The sequence below is a fragment of the Rhinichthys klamathensis genome, unplaced genomic scaffold, assembly GCF_029890125.1.
Source record: "Rhinichthys klamathensis goyatoka isolate OS25496 unplaced genomic scaffold, OSU_Roscu_1.1 h1tg000747l_1, whole genome shotgun sequence".
Classification (NCBI taxonomy): Eukaryota; Metazoa; Chordata; class Actinopteri; order Cypriniformes; family Leuciscidae; genus Rhinichthys; species Rhinichthys klamathensis.
In genome coordinates, this window is record NW_026607156.1 from 367911 (window position 1) to 394000 (window position 26090).

At 43.9% G+C, this 26090-nt stretch overlaps 1 protein-coding gene across 2 annotated transcripts in view; it reads right to left on the bottom strand.

Moving 5' to 3' along the window:
* Nucleotides 1-26090, bottom strand: part of ptpro (protein tyrosine phosphatase receptor type O) — an 85929-nt gene that overhangs the window by 27730 nt on the left and 32109 nt on the right. For both annotated transcript variants that reach the window (XM_056242713.1, XM_056242712.1), the window contains exons 8-15: nucleotides 24069-24189; nucleotides 20786-20979; nucleotides 17590-17701; nucleotides 15499-15662; nucleotides 13208-13328; nucleotides 11740-11876; nucleotides 780-921; nucleotides 183-303 (exon numbers count right to left, since the gene is read on the bottom strand). In XM_056242713.1, the coding sequence (XP_056098688.1) occupies nucleotides 183-303; nucleotides 780-921; nucleotides 11740-11876; nucleotides 13208-13328; nucleotides 15499-15662; nucleotides 17590-17701; nucleotides 20786-20979; nucleotides 24069-24189 (1112 nt within the window). The remainder of the gene's footprint in view (nucleotides 1-182; nucleotides 304-779; nucleotides 922-11739; nucleotides 11877-13207; nucleotides 13329-15498; nucleotides 15663-17589; nucleotides 17702-20785; nucleotides 20980-24068; nucleotides 24190-26090) is intronic.

Consider the following 26090-nt stretch of genomic DNA (forward strand, 5'->3'; position numbering starts at 1 on the left):
TATAGACTGTGGAGTTTAGAGTCCATCAGTTATTCGGCTGCATGTAGACACAGCTAATAATGAAACTTCATGACACGTTCTGCATCAGCTGATGAACCGCAGACGGCAGAAGTGATCGTGCTGACGCGAGTCGGTCAGTGGTTACGCTGGTTATGCTGGTTACGCTGGTTTGAGTTTCTCACCGGCTCAGCTCCATGTGTTTCTTGCGTAACACCAGCAGGAACAGCACCAGGAGACTGATGAGCAGAACACTGAGAACCGCCAGCGCAGAGATGGCCGCCACACTCGGGTTCATCTCGCGCACTGCAAACACACACAGCTTAATGGATTGATGTATGGTTTGTTAGGATAGGACAATATTTGGCTGAGATACAACTATTGAACATCTGGAATCTGAGGGTGCAAAAAATTCAAAACATTGAAAAAATCTCCTTTAAAGTTGTGCATTTATGTTCACGATATTGCTGCATCCACTCACAAAAATACATTTTTATATATATATATATATACGGTAGGAAATGTACATAATATCTTCATGGAACATGATCTCTACTCAATATCCTAATGATTTTTGGCATAAAGAAAATCGATAATTTTGACCCATACAATGTGTTGTTGCTATTGCCACAGATACACCCATGCGACATGTGACTGGTTTTGTGGTCCAGGGTATATGGAAATGTATTATGTAATATATCGCATTATATTTTGCAGTATATTCGCATATGTTTAGTTCTGTAAGGGTGCAGTGAGGATGATGGTGGAGAACTGTTCTTCACCTGACGTGCTGACGGTGATGTGGGCCGGGTCACTGGCGCTGCTGAAGCTGATGCTCATCACGGTACAGTTGTACACGGTGGACGGCTGAAGACCCGAGACCGTCACGACATGAGCGCCGGTGACCAGCGGCTCTCGGACCTTCTGCATCACACACACACACACACACGAGAGTGAGAGGGCATCTCTGTCATGGCAAAAAGCCGCTTTTGAAAATACATGAGAATAGATGTTATGCGTGTGACGTCACCGTCGACCGGAGCGACTGCGGGTACACCCACTGAGTGGCAGAAACACTGAGTGGCAGAAACACTGAGTGGCAGAAACACTGAGTGGCAGAAACACTGAGTGGCAGAAACACTGAGGGGCAGAAACACTGAGCGGCAGAAACACTGAGGGGCAGAAACACTGAGGGGCAGAAACACTGAGGGGCAGAAACACTGAGCGGCTGAAACACTGAGTGGCAGAAACACTGAGCGGCAGAAACACTGAGAGGCAGAAACACTGAGCGGCAGAAACACTGAGCGGCAGAAACACTGAGAGGCAGAAACACTGAGCGGCAGAAACACAGAGGCAGAAACACTGAGCGGCAGAAACACTGAGCGGCAGAAACACTGAGCGGCAGAAACACTGAGCGGCAGAAACACTGAGCGGCAGAAACACTGACCGGCAGAAACACAGAGGCAGAAACACTGAGTGGCAGAAACACTGAGCGGCAGAAACACTGACCGGCAGAAACAGTCTTTTTTTTTATTTTTTATGCCTGAGCGGCAGAAACACTGAGCGGCAGAAACACTGAGCGGCAGAAACACTGAGCAGCAGAAACACTGAGCGGCAGAAACACTGAGCGGCAGAAACACTGAGCGGCAGAAACACTGAGCGGCAGAAACACTGACCGGCAGAAACACTGAAACACTGAGCGGCAGAAACACTGAGGGGCAGAAACACTGAGCGGCAGAAACACTGAGCGGCAGCAACACTGAGCGGCAGAAACACTGAGCGGCAGAAACACTGAGCGGCAGAAACACTGACCGGCAGAAACACTGAGCGGCAGCAACACTGAGCGGCAGAAACACTGACCGGCAGAAACACTGACCGGCAGAAACACTGAGCGGCAGCAACACTGAGCGGCAGAAACACTGACCGGCAGAAACACTGACCGGCAGAAACACTGAGCGGCAGCAACACTGAGGGGCAGAAACACTGACCGGCAGAAACACTGAGCGGCAGCAACACTGAGCGGCAGAAACACTGACCGGCAGAAACACTGAGCGGCAGAAACACTGACCGGCAGAAACACTGAGCGGCAGCAACACTGAGGGGCAGAAACACTGACCGGCAGAAACACTGACCGGCAGAAACACTGAGCGGCAGAAACACTGAGCGGCAGAAACACTGACCGGCAGAAACACTGAGCGGCAGCAACACTGAGGGGCAGAAACACTGAGCGGCAGAAACACTGACCGGCAGAAACACTGAGCGGCAGCAACACTGAGCGGCAGAAACACTGAGCGGCAGAAACACTGAGCGGCAGAAACACTGAGGGGCAGAAACACTGAGCGGCAGAAACACTGACCGGCAGAAACACTGAGAGACAGAAACACTGAGGGGCAGAAACACTGAGGGGCAGAAACACTGAGCGGCAGAAACACTGACCGGCAGAAACACTGAGAGACAGAAACACTGAGGGGCAGAAACACTGAGCGGCAGAAACACTGAGTGGCAGAAACACTGAGAGACAGAAACACTGAGCGGCAGAAACACTGACCGGCAGAAACACTGAGAGACAGAAACACTGAGCGGCAGAAACACTGACCGGCAGAAACACTGAGTGGCAGAAACACTGAGCGGCAGAAACACTGACCGGCAGAAACACTGAGGGGCAGAAACACTGAGGGGCAGAAACACTGAGGGGCAGAAACACTGAGGGGCAGAAACACTGAGCGGCAGAAACACTGAGCGGCAGAAACACTGAGCGGCAGAAACACTGAGTGGCAGAAACACTGAGTGGCAGAAACACTGAGCGGCAGAAACACTGAGCGGCAGAAACACTGAGAGTCAGAAACACTGAGCGGCAGAAACACTGAGCGGCAGAAACACTGAGGGGCAGAAACACTGAGCGGCAGAAACACTGAGCGGCAGAAACACTGAGCGGCAGAAACACTGAGAGGCAGAAACACTGAGCGGCAGAAACACTGAGCGGCAGAAACACTGAGCGGCAGAAACACTGAGAGGCAGAAACACTGAGCGGCAGAAACACAGAGGCAGAAACACTGAGCGGCAGAAACACTGAGCGGCAGAAACACTGAGCGGCAGAAACACTGAGCGGCAGAAACACTGAGCGGCAGAAACACTGACCGGCAGAAACACTGAGCGGCAGAAACACTGAGCGGCAGAAACACTGAGCGGCAGAAACACTGACCGGCAGAAACAGTCTTTTTTTTTATTTTTTATGCCTGAGCGGCAGAAACACTGAGCGGCAGAAACACTGAGCGGCAGAAACACTGAGCGGCAGAAACACTGTGCGGCAGAAACACTGACCGGCAGAAACACTGAAACACTGAGCGGCAGAAACACTGAGCGGCAGAAACACTGACCGGCAGAAACACTGAAACACTGAGCGGCAGAAACACTGAGGGGCAGAAACACTGAGCGGCAGAAACACTGAGCGGCAGAAACACTGAGCGGCAGAAACACTGAGCGGCAGAAACACTGACCGGCAGAAACACTGAAACACTGAGCGGCAGAAACACTGACCGGCAGAAACACTGAGCGGCAGCAACACTGAGCGGCAGAAACACTGAGCGGCAGAAACACTGAGCGGCAGAAACACTGAGGGGCAGAAACACTGAGGGGCAGAAACACTGAGCGGCAGAAACACTGACCGGCAGAAACACTGAGAGACAGAAACACTGAGGGGCAGAAACACTGAGCGGCAGAAACACTGAGTGGCAGAAACACTGAGTGGCAGAAACACTGAGAGACAGAAACACTGAGCGGCAGAAACACTGACCGGCAGAAACACTGAGAGACAGAAACACTGAGCGGCAGAAACACTGACCGGCAGAAACACTGAGTGGCAGAAACACTGAGCGGCAGAAACACTGAGAGGCAGAAACACTGAGGGGCAGAAACACTGACCGGCAGAAACACTGACCGGCAGAAACACTGAGGGGCAGAAACACTGAGCGGCAGAAACACTGAGGGGCAGAAACACTGAGCGGCAGAAACACTGAGCGGCAGAAACACTGAGCGGCAGAAACACTGAGCGGCAGAAACACTGAGCGGCAGAAACACTGAGGGGCAGAAACACTGAGCGGCAGAAACACTGAGCGGCAGAAACACTGAGTGGCAGAAACACTGAGTGGCAGAAACACTGAGCGGCAGAAACACTAGGGGTGGGAATCTCTAGGCACCTCACGATTCGATTCGATTACGATTCAGAGGGCTGCGATTCGATGCTAAATCGATTATCAGAATCTTTTTTTTGTGTGTGTGTGACTATAAATACTTTGCTTTAAAAGTACAAAGTAATGACCCATAAAGAATTAACGTACAATATATTTTATTAACATTGCAAAGAACCAACAGGAAAATACATGTGTGTCTGAACTAGCAGCAGCATATTTGTAGTAAATTAATAATATAACAACGACCGGTATACAGCCGAGTGTTTTTCCTCCTCTGGCTGGAAACGTGTCATTTGGCTTCATGTGTCTTGTTTCCGAAATATTTTAGTTTTACTCTACAAAGCTTACAACTAGTGTGGCTCTTGTCCAGCTCCTTTCCCCCTTCAACTTCAGAAGCCAAAATATTTCCACACGTCAGCTTTTAACGAGGAGGGTGTTTGGATTTGGGGCTCAGCCATCGCGTCCGCGTCTGTTATGTGCACGCCACAGACGGTCCGGCCACTGCACTTCCGCGCTTCAGAGTTCCGTCTTTCGCGTTCCGTCAATATTACGTTATTATAAATATATATCTAAAAAAAAATTTTTTTTTTTTGAAAATCGATTTTTGACAATTGTGAATCGATTCAGAATCGTCCACGTCCGCATCGCGATGCATCTAAGAATCGATTTTTTCCCCCACCCCTAAGAAACACTGAGCGGCAGAAACACTGAGCGGCAGAAACACTGAGCGGCAGAAACACTGAGGGGCAGAAACACTGAGCGGCAGAAACACTGAGCGGCAGAAACACTGAGCGGCAGAAACACTGAGCGGCAGAAACACTGAGCGGCAGAAACACTGAGGGGCAGAAACACTGAGCGGCAGAAACACTGAGCGGCAGAAACACTGAGCGGCAGAAACACTGAGAGGCAGAAACACTGACCGGCAGAAACACTGAGGGGCAGAAACACTGAGGGGCAGAAACACTGAGCGGCAGAAACACTGAGAGGCAGAAACACTGACCGGCAGAAACACTGAGGGGCAGAAACACTGAGGGGCAGAAACACTGAGGGGCAGAAACAATGAGCGGCGGAAACACTGAGCGGCGGAAACACTGAGCGGCAGAAACACTGAGGGGCAGAAACACTGAGCGGCAGAAACACTGAGGGGCAGAAACACTGAGGGGCAGAAACAATGAGCGGCGGAAACACTGAGCGGCGGAAACACTGAGCGGCAGAAACACTGAGCGGCAGAAACACTGAGCGGCAGAAACACTGAGCGGCAGAAACACTGAGAGGCAGAAACACTGACCGGCAGAAACACTGAGGGGCAGAAACACTGAGGGGCAGAAACACTGAGGGGCAGAAACACTGAGTGGCAGAAACACTGAGAAGCAGCAACACTGACCGGCAGAAACACTGAGTGGCAGAAACACTGAGAGGCAGAAACACTGAGGGGCAGAAACACTGAGTGGCAGAAACACTGAGCGGCAGAAACACTGAGAGGCAGAAACACTGACCGGCAGAAACACTGAGGGGCAGAAACACTGAGGGGCAGAAACACTGAGGGGCAGAAACACTGAGGGGCAGAAACACTGAGTGGCAGAAACACTGAGAGGCAGAAACACTGACCGGCAGAAACACTGAGCGGCAGAAACACTGAGCGGCAGAAACACTGAGCGGCAGAAACACTGAGCGGCAGAAACACTGAGGGGCAGAAACACTGAGGGGCAGAAACACTGAGCGGCAGAAACACTGAGCGGCAGAAACACTGAGCGGCAGAAACACTGAGAGGCAGAAACACTGAGCGGCAGAAACACTGAGAGGCAGAAACACTGACCGGCAGAAACACTGACCGGCAGAAACACTGAGCGGCAGAAACACTGAGCGGCAGAAACACTGAGCGGCAGAAACACTGAGCGGCAGAAACACTGAGGGGCAGAAACACTGAGGGGCAGAAACACTGAGCGGCAGAAACACTGAGTGGCAGAAACACTGAGCGGCAGAAACACTGAGAGGCAGAAACACTGAGAGGCAGAAACACTGAGCGGCAGAAACACTGAGGGGCAGAAACACTGAGGGGCAGAAACACTGAGCGGCAGAAACACTGAGTGGCAGAAACACTGAGCGGCAGAAACACTGAGAGGCAGAAACACTGAGGGGCAGAAACACTGAGGGGCAGAAACACTGAGCGGCAGAAACACTGAGCGGCAGAAACACTGAGAGGCAGAAACACTGAGCGGCAGAAACACTGAGCGGCAGAAACACTGAGCGGCAGAAACACTGAGCGGCAGAAACACTGAGCGGCAGAAACACTGAGGGGCAGAAACACTGAGGGGCAGAAACACTGAGCGGCAGAAACACTGAGTGGCAGAAACACTGAGCGGCAGAAACACTGAGAGGCAGAAACACTGAGCGGCAGAAACACTGAGCGGCAGAAACACTGAGCGGCAGAAACACTGAGGGGCAGAAACACTGAGCGGCAGAAACACTGAGCGGCAGAAACACTGAGGGGCAGAAACACTGAGCGGCAGAAACACTGAGCGGCAGAAACACTGAGCGGCAGAAACACTGAGGGGCAGAAACACTGAGCGGCAGAAACACTGAGGGGCAGAAACACTGAGGGGCAGAAACACTGAGGGGCAGAAACACTGAGCGGCAGAAACACTGAGCGGCAGAAACACTGAGCGGCAGAAACACTGAGTGGCAGAAACACTGAGCGGCAGAAACACTGAGCGGCAGAAACACTGAGGGGCAGAAACACTGAGGGGCAGAAACACTGAGCGGCAGAAACACTGAGCGGCAGAAACACTGACCGGCAGAAACACTGACCGGCAGAAACACTGAGGGGCAGAAACACTGAGTGGCAGAAACACTGAGCGGCAGAAACACTGAGAGGCAGAAACACTGACCGGCAGAAACACTGACCGGCAGAAACACTGAGGGGCAGAAACACTGAGGGGCAGAAACACTGAGGGGCAGAAACACTGAGTGGCAGAAACACTGAGAGGCAGAAACACTGACCGGCAGAAACACTGAGCGGCAGAAACACTGAGCGGCAGAAACACTGAGCGGCAGAAACACTGAGCGGCAGAAACACTGAGGGGCAGAAACACTGAGGGGCAGAAACACTGAGCGGCAGAAACACTGAGCGGCAGAAACACTGAGCGGCAGAAACACTGAGAGGCAGAAACACTGAGCGGCAGAAACACTGAGAGGCAGAAACACTGACCGGCAGAAACACTGACCGGCAGAAACACTGAGCGGCAGAAACACTGAGCGGCAGAAACACTGAGCGGCAGAAACACTGAGCGGCAGAAACACTGAGGGGCAGAAACACTGAGGGGCAGAAACACTGAGCGGCAGAAACACTGAGTGGCAGAAACACTGAGCGGCAGAAACACTGAGAGGCAGAAACACTGAGCGGCAGAAACACTGAGGGGCAGAAACACTGAGGGGCAGAAACACTGAGCGGCAGAAACACTGAGTGGCAGAAACACTGAGCGGCAGAAACACTGAGAGGCAGAAACACTGAGGGGCAGAAACACTGAGCGGCAGAAACACTGAGAGGCAGAAACACTGAGCGGCAGAAACACTGAGCGGCAGAAACACTGAGCGGCAGAAACACTGAGCGGCAGAAACACTGAGCGGCAGAAACACTGAGGGGCAGAAACACTGAGGGGCAGAAACACTGAGCGGCAGAAACACTGAGTGGCAGAAACACTGAGCGGCAGAAACACTGAGAGGCAGAAACACTGAGCGGCAGAAACACTGAGCGGCAGAAACACTGAGCGGCAGAAACACTGAGCGGCAGAAACACAGAGGCAGAAACACTGAGGGGCAGAAACACTGAGCGGCAGAAACACTGAGAGGCAGAAACACAGAGGCAGAAACACTGAGCGGCAGAAACACTGAGTGGCAGAAACACTGAGAGGCAGAAACACTGAGCGGCAGAAACACTGAGAGGCAGAAACACTGAGCGGCAGAAACACTGAGCGGCAGAAACACTGAGCGGCAGAAACACTGAGCGGCAGAAACACTGAGCGGCAGAAACACTGAGGGGCAGAAACACTGAGGGGCAGAAACACTGAGCGGCAGAAACACTGAGCGGCAGAAACACTGAGCGGCAGAAACACTGAGCGGCAGAAACACGGAGCGGCAGAAACACTGAGCGGCAGAAACACTGAGCGGCAGAAACACTGAGGGGCAGAAACACTGAGGGGCAGAAACACTGAGCGGCAGAAACACTGAGGGGCAGAAACACTGAGCGGCAGAAACACTGAGCGGCAGAAACACGGAGCGGCAGAAACACTGAGCGGCAGAAACACTGAGCGGCAGAAACACGGAGCGGCAGAAACACTGAGCGGCAGAAACACTGAGCGGCAGAAACACGGAGCGGCAGAAACACTGAGCGGCAGAAACACTGAGGGGCAGAAACACTGAGCGGCAGAAACACTGAGCGGCAGAAACACTGAGCGGCAGAAACACTGAGAGGCAGAAACACTGAGCGGCAGAAACACTGAGGGGCAGAAACACTGAGGGGCAGAAACACTGAGCGGCAGAAACACTGAGGGGCAGAAACACTGAGCGGCAGAAACACTGAGCGGCAGAAACACTGAGCGGCAGAAACACTGAGGGGCAGAAACACTGAGCGGCAGAAACACTGAGCGGCAGAAACACTGAGGGGCAGAAACACTGAGAGACAGAAACACTGAGCGGCAGAAACACTGAGTGGCAGAAACACTGAGCGGCAGAAACACTGAGCGGCAGAAACACTGAGCGGCAGAAACACTGAGGGGCAGAAACACTGAGAGACAGAAACACTGAGCGGCAGAAACACTGAGCGGCAGAAACACTGAGCGGCAGAAACACTGAGGGGCAGAAACACTGAGAGACAGAAACACTGAGCGGCAGAAACACTGAGCGGCAGAAACACTGAGCGGCAGAAACACTGAGGGGCAGAAACACTGAGCGGCAGAAACACTGAGGGGCAGAAACACTGAGGGGCAGAAACACTGAGGGGCAGAAACACTGAGCGGCAGAAACACTGAGCGGCAGAAACACTGAGCGGCAGAAACACTGAGCGGCAGAAACACTGAGCGGCAGAAACACTGAGTGGCAGAAACACTGAGCGGCAGAAACACTGAGGGGCAGAAACACTGAGCGGCAGAAACACTGAGGGGCAGAAACACTGAGCGGCAGAAACACTGAGCGGCAGAAACACTGAGCGGCAGAAACACTGAGCGGCAGAAACACTGAGTGGCAGAGACACTGAGCGGCAGAAACACTGAGTGGTAGAAACACTACGTGGCAGAAACACTGAAACACTGAGTGGCAGAAACTAGGGATGTCCCGATCCGATAACGCGATCGGAAATCGGGCCCGATCACGTGGTTTCAGACTCGATCGGAATCGGACGTTACCTCCCGATCAGGACTCGGATATATGTAAATTAGGGGTGTAACGGTACATGTATTCATAATTATTGAACCGTTTCGGTACAAGGCTTCCGGTTCGGTACGCATGATACAAACCGAACGATTCCTAGGACCATTTTTCTGCCGACAAAATCCGCGCTGGCGCGATCACCACAACGTTGCATCAAATGGCAAGCGTAATGAAAGCGGAACGAAACTGCGCTACTCATTAGTCATTATAGTGTGCTTAACGGACCATTTATCAATTCGAACCAGCAACATCTGTGCAGCGTGAGATCAAACGAAGAGATCCAGTGAAGAAAACATTTGAATTCGCCACTGAAGTAATAACATTGCTGCGAGATCTAGTGAGAAGCATTCAAATTTCTCCGTTATTAACCGTAGATCTCTATTAGATCAAACAACGCTGACGTGGGAACCAGGAGAAACATTGTGCCGTGAATGAACCTGGATTTAATGTTGCACTTCAAAATTAAAATATTATATAAATATATATTTAAATGTTATTTTTTAATGTGATTACCAAAACATTATTTGTTCATCCTTCAAAGATTACCCCCATTTATAAACCTGAAAGTTTCAAGACTTATTTAAAAATATTGTTTCTTTTAATATAGGAAATTTCTCTGGCATTTCTTTCTTTTTGCTGTATCGTATCGAACTGCGAATTTTGTGAACTGTTACACCCCTAACCTAATGTATATATATATATTCTCTTTTTTTTTTTAAAGACTTTTTATTTTTTGTTTACATCCCTGCCGGGTATTATAAGTTGAGGTGCTATTTGTTTTTATATTAGACTTTTTATATATTTACTGTTGCACTAAAGTCCAAAAGTGAAGAATTTATGTTATTTATTACTTTTTTATTGTTCAAGCTACCTCACAGAAGTGCTCTGTTAGTTAACAGTTGTTGAATGTTAAAATAAGGTGAATTAAATAAAAAAATAATGAATATACTCGATCTGTTTTTTTTCCGCTCTTCTTTATTCTTTTTTAATGTTTTATATAAGTATCGGATTGTGTTTATATAAAGCGTTCACAGGCAAATTTGGCGGCGTTTGAAATCAGGCTCATATAAATGCCAGGAAACATGATTTCTGGCTGCATGTCAATATCCATGATCACTGGATCTCTGGTGAGTTGTAAAGAACACTATATCGAGTCCAAGCTTTAGTTTAAACTGATAATCGTTTGTTTTACTGCCGTTTTCTCAGTTTCTCCTATTAAATCCAGTCATTCAGACGCTCTTCTGCCACTCAGTGTGTTCCTGTCAGTGCATAACCTCTATACTGAGCTTCCATTGGTTAACATTAGTTAAAAATAAATAAAAAATGCATTTATTAATCATCATCATAAGTTAACATGTCTATAATCTATAATTGCTTTCAAATTTAGGCTAAAACTCGTGAAGGGGTTTCAAGTGCATCTGTTTTATGCGGTTCTATGTATTTTTAGCTTTATGTATTAACTGTTCTTCTTTATTGTGAAGCACTTTGGGCAACCCGTGTTGCATTAAACTGTGCTATATAAGAATGAATAAAATGAAACCTTATGCTAAAGTGTTACTGAATGGATGAATTATGCTGCATAAAGTAGGGGTGTAACAATATATAATGTCACAATATATCGCAATATATAAAAGCATCAATATGTATAGTGTATAGTGTAGTTCACCCAAGATTAAAATGACTTTTTCAGAGTTTTAGTGTCAGTACTACATTAAACTACTATATATAATGTTGAATATAATGTATACTAATGCATATTTGTGTGTCCTGATAATGCCACATGTCTTGTTACCAGTAAAAGTGGCCTACACATTATTTTAAATAAATTTACGCAGTGAAAGAGTGCAAGCATTCGTCTAAAATAATTATATTTTCAGCTTCAGGATCATGAATATTGTTATTCTGGTGTCTCTATTGTTCATTGGGTTTCCAGCACCAAGTCCAAGTCTATTCATTTACACCCACAATGTAATATCAAATTTAGCATTTTAATCAACAGGAGTTTTTTGTTCACCTTTTATCATGTGTCTTGGAGTATCGCAGTAATATGGTGTGGTGATGTGTGTCGGATCGTGAGGGTCTCGTTACACCCCTAGTTTAAAGTGTGTATGAGATCTGAAGGTCTTACTGTGCGTTCTCTGCTGTGCGTTCCCACCGGCCTGCATGCGATCTGGTAGAAGTCCACGACGCCGTCCTCGGCCCAGATCAGCGTGATCGCCGTGTCGCTGGCGTTCACCGCGTACAGAGACCTCGGAGGAGCCGGTTCTGTTCGTAAAAGAGCCCAATGTCTAACTTACAAGTTCCTCTAAGGACACAGTTTAAAAAAACGAGGTAAAAAGGGAAGATGAAACAAACAGCCACATCAATTCTGGCCTGTTTTGCACAGGAAGTCACAGTCAAATAAGTTATTATTAGAATCAGAAAACACACTCTCAGCAGTGCAAACTACTTTAGTTTCGACTTCAGTATGTTTGATCAAATATTAAATCAAGATGCATTACTGGAGAAGCAAAATGACTGAAGATATTAAGATGTAAAAAAATGAATACATCAAAATGAAGAGAGTTTGAGCTTAAAACAACAACAAATATCAGTGGAGTCGGGAAAAAATAAACTTAAACTGCCCTATTATGATTTTTTCATATATTCCCTTTCATGCAGAGTGTAATTGTGAAGATAAAAGCTCTGCAAAGTTTCAAAGATAAGTGCAAAAAATAGTCATCGTCTCCTAAAATAAAGAAGTGATTCTGAACAAAAACGAGTCGACAGTAATTCCAGTCTCACTTCCTGTTGAACCTGCGTAGGTTTATAACTAATTAGCATAATCCCCACCGCTGGTCCTGATTGGCTGAGCAGCGTCTCTTAGCTCCGCCCTCAAACACTGTAGTGTATCTGAGACTGGAAGAGTTCGGCTCGTGTTGTTCGTGTCGAGGAGACGCTGTTTTCTGAGATTGATTCGGTGAAACCCACGCCATCGTTACTGTTCGTATCACTGTGATCAAGAGCTGAGAGTCAGATATGATAATGAGCGTTTGCTTTCTGACCAATCACAGCAGAGCAGCTCTCAGAGAGGCGGAGCTTAGAGAGGCTGAATCTCCGAACGAAGCGTTTCAGACACTGAGAGGAAATAAGGGTGATGTTGTTAGAGAATTAAAGTGTTTTTTGACCTTGGACACATTCTTAAATCAAGAGACATTTACTGGAGAAGCAAAATGACTTCAGATATTAAGTCTTGTTTAATGAAAAAAATTAATTATGCAATTTTATGCTTAAAACAAGAACAAATATCTTCCAATGGGGTCAGAAAAAGAACCTATTTAAAGCAAAAACTCTTATTAAGTAAACAAGACTTAATATCTTCAGTCAGAGAGGCGGAGCTTAGAGAGACTGAATCTCCGAACGAACCGTTTCAGACACTGAGAGAAAAGAGCTGAAGCCGCAGTGAATATTAGGAGATAATTAGTGTTTTTTTACATTTGTCCAGTTGTAGGAGACTCCAAACACAACATTAGAAACCTTTAAAAATAGTATAATAGATATTTGTGCTGGAAAACATGAAGCGGATTTGTTTGCAGTGTGGTGTCAGGGTCACTGACCGAGCTTCATGATGTGAGGCGCAGACGTGTTGCAGCTTCTCTCGGTACAGGCGGTGACCGTCAGATTATAGATATCGCCAGGAGGGAGAGCCAGAGACGCCTTCATCATGTTGCGAATCACCTATAAACACACACCAATCACTTTTACACACAAACAATCAGCCAAATCAAGTGTTCGCTACTCCGTGAGCGTGAGAAGATTCAAACGAACCGATTCAATGTTCACTGGTTCGTTTCAAACGCTCAGCTGACCGATTCAATCTCTTTAAACTTTAAGTAGATGAGAGTACATGGAATATAATCACGATTAATCCCATACAAAATAAAAGTTTGTGTGTTCATAATACATGTGTGCGTGTAGTGTGTGTAATTATTTTGTATACCGGTATATATATATATAAAAATACACACACATGCATGTATATATTTAAGAAAAATGTGTTATTTGTATATAAAATATTTATATATCATATAAATTGTATATAAATATATAAACAGTATATACATATTAATAAATACATTATTAGTATAAATAATTTTAATTATAAATATTTCTATAAATATATACATGCATGTGTGTGTATTTACAGGTGAAACTCGAAAAATTAGAATATCGTGCTCATTTAAAAGTTCATTTATTTCAGTAATTCAACTTAAAATGTGAAACTAATACATTATATAGACTCATTACATGCAAAGTGAGATATTTCAAGCCTTAATTTGTTATAATGTTGATGATTATGGCTTACAGCTTATGAAAACCAATAAAGGCTTGAAATATCTCACTTTGCATGTAATGAGTCTATATAATATATTAGTTTCTCCTTTTAAGTTGAATTACTGAAATAAATGAACTTTTGCACCATATTCAAATTTTTCGAGTTTCACCTGTATATATATATACACAAAATAATTATACACAGTACACACACATATTACGTAAACACAAACTTTTATTTTGGATTTGATTAATCGTTGCACTAAAATAAACAGAATTCAATAGAAAGGCTGGTGTAAATGAACAGACGAATCTTCTCTCTCGGAGTGTCGCTGGTGGGCGTCTGAAGATCTCAGTGTGGAAACATTTAGACATCGCTAATTAAATGTTGGCTGTGCGTTAGATAAATATGTGTGTTTGGTAATTGGATTCATTACCGGCTAACGACACCGTGACGTCGCTCGAGGGGGAATCTCATGAGCCAGAGCTGATAAAACACCCAGAAGAAGTGTTTTACCGCGGTAAACGACTACAGTACATCATCATGAGCATTTAATGGCCAGAGACCGTGTCATGAACTCAAATCTGCATAGAAAACAGCATAGAATTAGCGTTAGGGACTAGCATCACCTGTTGTAGAGATAGTTACCTGTTTCTAGCAACTTTTTGTAGTCAGTTTGTAGTTTTCTCCTGGAAGACACAGCCCTGAACGAACTGTGTGTGTGTGTGTGTGTTTACTGTTGATGATTGACACCCGTGTGCCTCCAGAAGCTTATGTTATATGTTTAAAGGTGCCACATTACGCCCCTTTTCACCAGATGTGATATAAATCTATGGTGTCTCCAGAATGTGTGTGAAATCTCAGCTCAAAATACCAGATCATTTATTATAGCTCGTCAAATTCGCCCCTTTTTGGGTGTGAGCAAAAACGCGCCGTTTTTGTGTGTGTCGCTTTAAATGCAAATGAGCTTTAGCTCCGCCTCCGTTCAGAAGAGGGCGGAGCTTCAGAGACTCCGGCAATAACAACACAGGCCGATCTCACTGATCCAGAGTCAGGAGTAACAGCAGCGAGTGCAGCCTTACGGAGAGACTCAGGGAGAGCTTCACTTTTACACGTTTCTGAATGTTAGCGGAGACATTTCTGTAGTTGTTGTGGAGTTACACTGATCATCTCCTCATCATGTTGAACTCTTCCACAAGTGTCCACAGTTCCTGAGGTGTTTATAAGACAGCGCTGACATGTTCTGGTCAATAGTGTTCAGTGTCGTCTGTGCTCGACCACAGAACAGTTTCAGGCTTTGCTGGATCTTCTCCAGTGCGTTAGAACTGGTCTCTGTTGGCGCTCGCCGAACCCAATGTCGCAGGTGTGTGTAAACGTGCAGATTAAGGGCCGGGAATATTATAATAAGATCCTCTTCATACGTGAGGATTGAAATCTGATCGGCTTATTTTAGAGAAAGACTCACCAGGGTTTCACTTTACATGTGTTCTGTGTCGGTAGAAGCACCGGATTACAGCAGTTACACACGGAGGAACTCAGGTTTCATGATATGTCCGCTTTAATGAGACTCACGTCGATGGAGTAGCGTCTCCGTGAGCCCTTCCGCCCCTCCGCCTTCACCTGCCAGTGTAACATGCGCGAGTGCGACAGGTCGGTGAACAGATCCCCGTAGTTCCAGCGCACGTACAGCGTCCCGTGAGAGTATTCCACCGAGGAGATGTGAGGAGCTTCGGGAGCTGGCGGACACACAGAACAGCTTATTAATGGAGTATCATTCACACAAGAACTATTTGTGCTCCCAAAACAACCCTTAGTGAACAGCTCTTATTAAAGAAAACCTATTATGCCTTTGTTGTTTCTCTACTAGAACAGGTTTTCCTGCTTGAATGTTGATTATTCTCCTCATATTCTCCATTGTTGCGGCTCCTCTCTTCCCAGTCTGTCAGTAACGCTCTGTTTACTTCCTGTCTCTACGAAGCCCCTCCTTCTGAAAGCACACTGTGCTCTGATTGGTCGGCTGGAGCAGTGTGTTGTGATTGGTCGAAAGCTTCGAGTGTGTTTGGGAAATGTCCCGCCCCTTTCCATAACCGCCAGTTTAACACACTACTAACTAACTCAACCAGGCCCCGCCCCTTTATTCTGCGCATGAATTATTATAATGAGGAATATTGTGACGTGTTCGTTCCCGGGAGAAACTCAAGACTAATGGAGGCGTTTCAGGAGTTCAGGAACACTGACACTAATATAGAGGAGAACTGGAGCTTTTATATGCTCAAACAGCAACATCACACACTAAAGACAGATGGAGAAAAGCAGAATTGAGTTTTAAAGAATGTTTTAGTGCCTTTTTCTTCTATAAATAAACTTTTGTGCAATGCAAAGGATCCATAGATGTTAAAGGTTCTTGCGAAGCTTTATTTCTACTGACAGGTGATCTAGTGATCTAGCGACTTCGGTACTGAAATTTTAATAAATGTGAGGCTTTGAGCGGAGTCATAAACACCTCTGATTGGCCGTTGTGTTCACGCGCTCATCAAACATGTCTGTGATTGGCTACAATGATCAGCGCACGGAAGTGTTTGAAAATGCTCTTCCTTCAAGAGAGTACACATCACTTCAATCAATGTATGAATCGCTGGTTTTTAAGAATGCACAGACAATAGTGAGTGATTCAAGCACAAAAACATTTATTCCTGTATCTATTAATATATTAAATAGCAAGATGTAGTCATTGTTATTAATATTTTTTTCTGGTTGTGTGTGTGTGAATGTTGTGTGCTACTGCAGCTTTGAGTCCAAGACAAATTTCCTGAAAAAGGACAGGTATACTAACTAACTAACTAACTAACTAACTTCTGTCGCCTTTTCCACCTTTGTTGCCATTGGCTTTTGGCTTGCTTATTTGGGGACATGAAATGTAACATTTAATTTAATATTTAACAATATTATTGATCTCCTGCACTGACAGCATTATATGAGAACTGAACTGAGCTGGACGATGACATCACTGTTTACTCCAGAGTGGCTATATATATATATATATATATGAACTAAATTAAACTTTTTTACAACAGAAATGAGCCGTCACTGAACTTACTTAAGCTGGACTGTGACGCTATTCTCTTCTGGAAACACACTTTGTTGCATTGTTTTCCTGTTATCTCTGTAAAGCTGCTCTGAAACACTCTGTGCTGTAAAAAGCGCTGTATAAATAAATGTGACCTATCAGCGGACCGGTCCTGCTTTGAAGCGCTCGCGTGTGTGTTGTGTTTGTGTGTGTGTGTGTGTGTGTGTGTGCAAGCGCTCGCTGAAGGGCATCATTGATGTATATTTACACCATGTTTGTGAAGCGCTGATCATTGCAGCCAATCACAGACATATCCGATGAGCTCGTGAACACAATGGCCAATCAAACTTCTGAAATGCATAACTCAGACAGTCTCTTCTGATGACAGATCACTGTAAACTGTAATGTGGACTCGTGCACTTTCTGTAAAGCTGCTTTGAAATGATGTGTATTGTGAAAAGCGCTATACAAATAATCGTGAACTGAATCAGAGATGTTTACGGTTCCGCTCAACAGTGCTCAAAACGTCACATTTTTAAAATGTCAGTACCGAAGTCGTAACTTTTGACAACACTAGGGTGATGTGAGCAGCGCACCTGTAACGAAGCTCACGGTGGAGCCGTCGCAGCAGCTCAGAGGCGGGTCGCCCCACGTCACCATCGTCACACGGAAGTTGTAATACCAGGCCGGCAGCAGATCCGTCACTCTCTGTGGGAGACGAGAGAATATGTTCATGAAATGAGAAAATGATGATGACACTTGATAAAAGCAAGTGGTGCTCACTGCAGAGCCAAATGATGTCTAGCTCCTCCTCTCCGGACCCAATGGGTGGAGCTTGGCCTAATTATGTTTAGGGATAGAGCAGGGGTCGGCAACCCAAAATGTTGAAAGAGCCATATTGGACCCAAAAAAAAAAAAAAAAATCTGTCTGGAGCCGCAAAAAATTAAAAGCTTTATATAAGCCTTATAATGAAGGCAACACATGCTGTAAGTGTTATATTAGCTTTATTAGTATCAAAATGATAAGTAGGCTACAACTTAGAGCTTAGATCAGGCCCAAAAAATCAAGCCCGGCCCGACACATTTAACGTAATTATGAGCCCGAGCCCGATTTTAACACGACCATTTTTTAATGCGTGGGTCATTATAACTGACGTTCTCAACTTTCTTTCCCTCGCGCCCGCAACATTTATGTTTTGTCCCGCTCCCGCCCGCAAATAGACTTTTTTCTGTACCTCCAAATACTTTCAAGTTAGCCTACGTGTCGCCACCATACATCCTCCTGATAAATTATTTGTTATTAAAACATTAAAACACAAACCACTGTTAATTTAACATAAAAGCAAGCAGTTTACTGCGTGCATTGCCATGACTGAATGCGCGCAAAGTGCGCTCTCTTAATAATTCCAAAAAAGCTGACAGTTCATCGCGATCTCACACATCTCTGTTATTATCAATGAAGCTGACTGCACAATGAATCTTTCATAATATCCACACTTTGTTTGTTATAATTCGAGGATTTGCCAGCATACAGAATTCAGCACTGAACAAAAACGTCAGTTTTGAGCGGTGAGGGGAGTCTATCTTAAATGCTTCTGATTGGCCATTGCGTTCAAGAAATCAACACATATGTCTGTGATTGGCTATATCGCTCAACGCTGCAAATACGTTATGAATAGAAATTCTGGCCTGTAAATCGTTTCTATTTTGTTTTAGTAGAGTGAGTGCATTACCGCACGCGCCCGCGCTCGCACTCGGCCATCAAATCTAGTCCCGCGCCGCACTAGAGTGCGTTGGGAGTGCTCAGCTCTTTCTCTTTTCCCCCTTGGGATCCATGGCCCATGACACACCCGCCGGTTTGTTTGTTTGTTTGTCAGCCACCGGTCTGGCATCACGCCGATCTGACAGACACGTGTGTCACAGTCTATGAAGTAAATTCTTCGTTGACAGAAATGTTGAAATTAAATATTTATTATACACATTTTTACAACGTTGACAAACTTTAAGAATATTTGTAATGTTTTTCCTCCTACAGAAATTATATTAAAACAAAAAATATTTTTTCCATTTTCAAATTTTTGAAAAAGCTCCAGGGAGCCACTAGGGCGGCGCTCAAGAGCCGCATGCGGCTCTAGAGCCGCGGGTTGCCGACCTATGGGATAGAGTAAGGTTAGGGTGTGGCTGGACCTGGACATCAAGCTCCACCCACTATGACCATAGAGGTGGGGCTGGACCTTCAAGCTCCACCCACTATGTCCAGAGAGGGGGAGCTGGACCTTCAAGCCCCACCCACTATGCCAATAGAGGCGGGGTTGGACCGTCAAGCTCCACCCACTGTGACAATGGACAATTCACCTCAGATCCTGAAATTAAATGAAAGGGCATAAGAACGAAATAAGTGTATTCTATTACCATGGTAGACATTGGTATCTAAAACTGAAGCTAAAACCATAAAAAAAATGCAATTAATAGAAATACAAACATTAGCTGTAAAAAATTTTTTACATTTAATTTATTTCAGCTAGTTACCAGGACAACAACTACAACTAAATAAACTAAAACTTCATAAAAACTATATAGATATACTGAAAAACAAAAGACAAAAACACACACAAAAAATGACTAAAACTTTAACTAAAATTAGAATGATTGATTAGGTTACGGGTGCAGTGCGCTTGCAGAGAGACTCCGCCCACACTCTCTTCTGATTGGCTGTGATCTGTGGTTGATTAAATTGCGAGTGCAGTGCGCTTGCAGAGAGACTCCGCCCTCACTGTCTTCTGATTGGCTGTGATCTGTGGTTGTTTAGGTTGTGAGTGCAGTGCGCTTGCAGAGAGGCTCCACCCACACTGTCTTCTGATTGGCTGTGATCTGTGGTTGTTTAGGTTGCGAGTGCAGTGCGCTTGCAGAGAGGCTCCGCCCTCACTGTCTTCTGATTGGCTGTGATCTGTGGTTGTTTAGGTTGCGAGTGCAGTGCGCTTGCAGAGAGGCTCCGCCCACACTGTCTTCTGATTGGCTGTGATCTGTGGTTGATTAGGTTGCGAGTGCAGTGCGCTTGCAGAGAGGCTCCGCCCACACTGTCTTCTGATTGGCTGTGATCTGTGGTTGATTAGGTTGCGAGTGCAGTGCGCTTGCAGAGAGGCTCCGCCCACACTGTCTTCTGATTGGCTGTGATCTGTGGTTGATTAGGTTGCGAGTGCAGTGCGCTTGCAGAGAGGCTCCGCCCACACTCTCTTCTGATTGGCTGTGACTTCTGATTGATGTGGCCGTGTCTGGTGTTGTTGCTGGAATAATTGTGAGTCTCCTGCGAGTCTGTCTGATATCCCAGTGTCTGACCTTTGCAGGATCTCATGCTGATGTAATTAGAGACTCTGACCTCGTCGGAACCATGTGTTCATCCTCAGTCTCGTTATGAGCGAGAGGCGCTGTGGCGTGTCATTAAATATGATTATAATAATTTCTCACATCTCGGCCGTGACTCAGTATGCATCATAATTACACATCTCTACTGGTTAATTGACTGATTACAGGAACGAGACTTCTGTCATTATTGACTCAAAACCCTGAATAAAGGCAGAACGATCATGCCTGCAGGGTTTTTCTTTATTAAATTAAAGACCTTTTTAAGACCTGCACATATAAAACTAAAACTGTGCGTACATTAGGGCTGTCAAATAAAAATTAGAATTATGCTAATATTTAACAGACATTTTGACAGCCCTAGCGCAGAACAAACTCATACAATCTCAAAATAAATCAGGTAAATCAAAAGTGTGGTGTTTTGGAGTTTACCACAGAGGCGATGACGGAGGCGGTGGCGGCGATCTCGTAGTAGGTCGTCCACTGGGACGTCTGCGTGGCCGAGTTGAAGAAGAACGTCTGAAGCACGTACTTGCGGAAGGCCACGTTATACGGGCGCTGCCAGCTGAGGATCACGGCGCTGGGACTGAGAGGATACACCACCAGATCACGAACACCCGTCGGCTCTGACAGAGGATCAACCAATCACAGAGCACAGATGAGTCACAGGAGGCGGAGCTTCCTGATCTTACACCAGAGGGAAACTCAACCTGATGGGCCAATCTGTGTTAACTATTATTACAATGGTTTTCTGAAATATGAGCACTGCATGTCAACACATACTACATACTCCAAATAAATGAGCACACTATGTACAACATGTACACTATATACTGAAAATAAATTATTACACTATGTAAAGCATGCACACTATATACTGCAAATAAATGAGCACACTATGTACAACATGCACACTATGTAAAGCATGCACACTATATACTGAAAATAAATGAGCACAATATGTACAGCATGCACACTATATACTGAAAATAAATGAGCACACTATGTAAAGCATGCACACTATATACTGAAAATAAATGAGCACACTATGTACAGCCTGCACACTATATACTGAAAATAAATGAGCACACTATGTAAAGCATGCACACTATATACTGAAAATAAATGAGCACACTATGTAAAGCATGCACACTATATACTGCAAATAAATTATTACACTATGTAAAGCATGCACACTATATACTGCAAATAAATGAGCACACTATGTACAACATGCACACTATGTAAAGCATGCACACTATATACTGCAAATAAATGAGCACACTATGTACAACATGCACACTATATACTGAAAATAAATTATTACACTATGTAAAGCATGCACACTATATACTGCAAATAAATGAGCACACTATGTACAACATGCACACTATGTAAAGCATGCACACTATATACTGCAAATAAATGAGCACACTATGTACAACATGCACACTATGTAAAGCATGCACACTATATACTGCAAATAAATGAGCACACTATGTACAGCATGCACACTATATACTGCAAATAAATGAGCACACTATGTACAACATGCACACTATGTACAGCATGCACACTATATATAGGCCTGTCGCGATAGTCGATAAATCAATTAATCGCACGATAAAAAAAATAAGCTCGATAATTTTTACGGACGCGATAATTTCCATTTGCATGCTTGTTTGTTTTCCTCGTCTCTTTCTCTCTCTCTCTCTCTCTCTCTCTCTCTCTCTCTCTCTCTCTCTCTCTACCAAAGAGACTGGATGACAACTCTCGGTTCCTTAGCATGAACTAGAGCTTAGATTCTCTGCCCGAGCCCGAACTTGACCCGACCCGGCCCGACACTCTCTTCGGGCCGGGCCCTTGATCTAGAGACGTGCACTCCCAACGCAATAGAGAGGGCGCGGGCGGTAATGCACTCACTCTGTGTGTGCGGGCTGCGGGAGAATAAAACGATTCGCGGGACTCCCGCAAACTAGAAATATCTATGAATAAAACATATATAAACGAATAGATTTTTATTCATTTGTTGCAGAAAAGCAACAAGAACAACTAAAACAAAACGATTTACAGGCCAGAGTTTCTATTCATAACATGTTTGCAGCGATGAGCGATGTAGCCAATCACAGACATATGTGTTGACTTCTTGAACGCAATGGCCAATCAGAAGCATTTAAGATAGACTCCCCTCACCGCTCAAAACTGACGTTTTTGTTCAGTGCTGAATTCTGTATGCTGGCAAATCCTCGAATTATAACAAACAAAGTGTGGATATTATGAAAGATTCATTGTGCAGTCAGCTTCATTGATAATAACAGAGATGTGTGAGATCGCGATGAACTGTCTGCTTTTTAGGAATTATTAAGCGAGCGCACTTTGCGCACATTCATTCATGCCAAACCATGCACGCAGTAGCTGCTTGCTTTTATGTTAAATTAACACTGGTTTGTGTGTTAATGCTTTAATAAGAAATCATTTAGGGTAGGGTCGGGTTTTGTTTACATCCATTTTATTTATTGTTTTTGGTATTTATTCAAGTGCATTTTTTGTTAGCAGAGACATTGCTTTTATTGTTTTTGGTTGTTTTGTTCATTTATTGTGGATATTTAAAATGTTTTACATTTTCAGTGTTAAATAGTCTTTAGAAATAAAAGTTTATTGATCTTTGAAAAGGTGTACCTGCATTATTATGCCATTATCGTTATTTTAGATGTAAATGGTCTCGGAACGACAATATTATCGTTTATCGCAATAATTTCTTGGACAATTTATCGTCCAGCAAAATTTGTTATCGTGACAGGCCTAACTATATACTGCAAAAAATTAGCACACTATGAAAAAACTAGCACACTATGTAAAGCATGCACACTATATACTGCAAATAAATGAGCACACTATGTACAACATGCACACTATATACTGCAAAAAAATTAGCACACTAGGAAAAAACTAGCACACTATGTAAAGCATGCACACTATATACTGCAAAAATGAGCACACTATGTACAACATGCACACTATATACTGCAAAAAAATTAGCACACTAGGAAAAAACTAGCACACTATGTAAAGCATGCACACTATATACTGCAAATAAATGATCACACTATGTAAAGCATGCACACTATATACTGCAAATAAATGAGCACACTATGTAAAGCATGCACACTATATACTGCAAAAATGAGCACACTATATACTGCAAAAAATTAGCACACTATGAAAAAACTAGCACACTATGTAAAGCATGCACACTATATACTGCAAAATGAGCACACTATGTAAAGTATGCACACTATATACTGCAAAAATGATCACACTATGTAAAGCATGCACACTATATACTGCAAAAATGACCACACTATGTACAACATGCACACTATATACTGCAAAAATGAGCACACTATATACTGCAAAAAATTAGCACACTATGAAAAAACTAGCACACTATGTAAAGCATGCACACTATATACTGCAAAAATGAGCACACTATGTAAAGCATGCACACTATATACAGCAAAAAATTAGCACACTATGTGCAACATGTACACTATATACTGCAAAAATGAGCACACTATGTACAACATGTACACTATATACTGCAAAAATGAGCACACTATGTAAAGCATGCACACTATATACTGCAAAAATGAGCACACTATGTAAAGCATGCACACTATATACTTAAACCAAACCGAGCAGAACAGTTACTAACCTATGTCAATGATGACGGGTTCAGAGGCGGGACTAACGAGCGGCCCGTTAGTGTGATAAACCACCACTCTGTACTGAGCGCCTGGAGTCAGGCTGCTGATGATGTCACTGGTGAGATTCTCCTATGAGAGACAGGGGAGCAGGTCACATGTTTACTTCTGCTCTGGCAATTAGATTTTTCCCCAAATCATGCAGTCCTAATTCACGATATGCATTTGTCGTGTAAATATAAATAAATAATAAATAAACATAAACAGATGCAGCTTTGGTTGCTGTTGATAACATTTGTATTGATTGTTGTATCTGGTTAAAAATCAAGCTTGTACAGCATGCACACTATACACTGCTAAACTGAGCACACTATGAAAAAATGAGCACACTATGTACAACATGCACACTATATACTGCATGTACACTATATACTTAAATAAATATGCACACTATGTACAGCATGCACACTATATACTTAAATAAATGAGCACACTATGTACAACATGCACACTATATACTGCATGTACACTATATACTTAAATAAATGAGCACACTATGTACAGCATGCACACTATATACTTAAATAAATGAGCACACTATGTACAGCCTGCACACTATATACTTAAATAAATGAGCACAATATGTACAGCATGCACACTATATACTTAAATAAATGAGCACAATATGTACAGCATGCACACTATATACTTAAATAAATGAGCACACTATATACTTAAATAAATGAGCACAATATGTACAGCATGCACACTATATACTTAAATAAATGAGCACACTATGTACAGCATGCACACTATATACTTAAATAAATGAGCACACTATGTACAGCATGCACGCTATATACTTAAATAAATGAGCACAATATGTACAGCATGCACACTATATACTTAAATAAATGAGCACACTATGTACAGCATGCACACTATATACTTAAATAAATGAGCACACTATGTACAGCATGCACACTATATACTTAAATAAATGAGCACACTATGTACAGCATGCACACTATATACTTAAATAAATGAGCACAATATGTACAGCATGCACACTATATACTTAAATGAGCACAATATGTACAGCATGCACACTATATACTTAAATAAATGAGCACAATATGTACAGCATGCACACTATATACTTAAATAAATAAGCACACTATGTACAGCATGCACACTATATACTTAAATAAATGAGCACACTATGTACAGCATGCACACTATATACTTAAATAAATGAGCAAGAATATGTACAGCATGCACACTATATACTTAAATAAATGAGCACAATATGTACAGCATGCACACTATATACTTAAATAAATGAGCACAATATGTACAGCATGCACACTATATACTTAAATAAATGAGCACACTATGTACAGCATGCACGCTATATACTTAAATAAATGAGCACAATATGTACAGCATGCACACTATATACTTAAATAAATGAGCACACTATGTACAGCATGCACACTATATACTTAAATAAATGAGCACACTATGTACAGCATGCACACTATATACTTAAATAAATGAGCACACTATGTACAGCCTGCACACTATATACTTAAATAAATGAGCACAATATGTACAGCATGCACACTATATACTTAAATGAGCACAATATGTACAGCATGCACACTATATACTTAAATAAATGAGCACAATATGTACAGCATGCACACTATATACTTAAATAAATAAGCACACTATGTACAGCATGTACACTATATACTTAAATAAATGAGCACAATATGTACAGCATGCACACTATATACTTAAATAAATGAGCACACTATGTACAGCATGCACACTATATACTTAAATAAATGAGCACACTATGTACAGCATGCACACTATAAACTTAAATAAATGAGCACAATATGTACAGCATGCACACTATATACTTAAACGAGCACAGTATGTACAGCCTGCACACTATATACTTAAATAAATGAGCACAGTATGTACAGCCTGCACACTATATACTTAAATAAATAAGCACACTA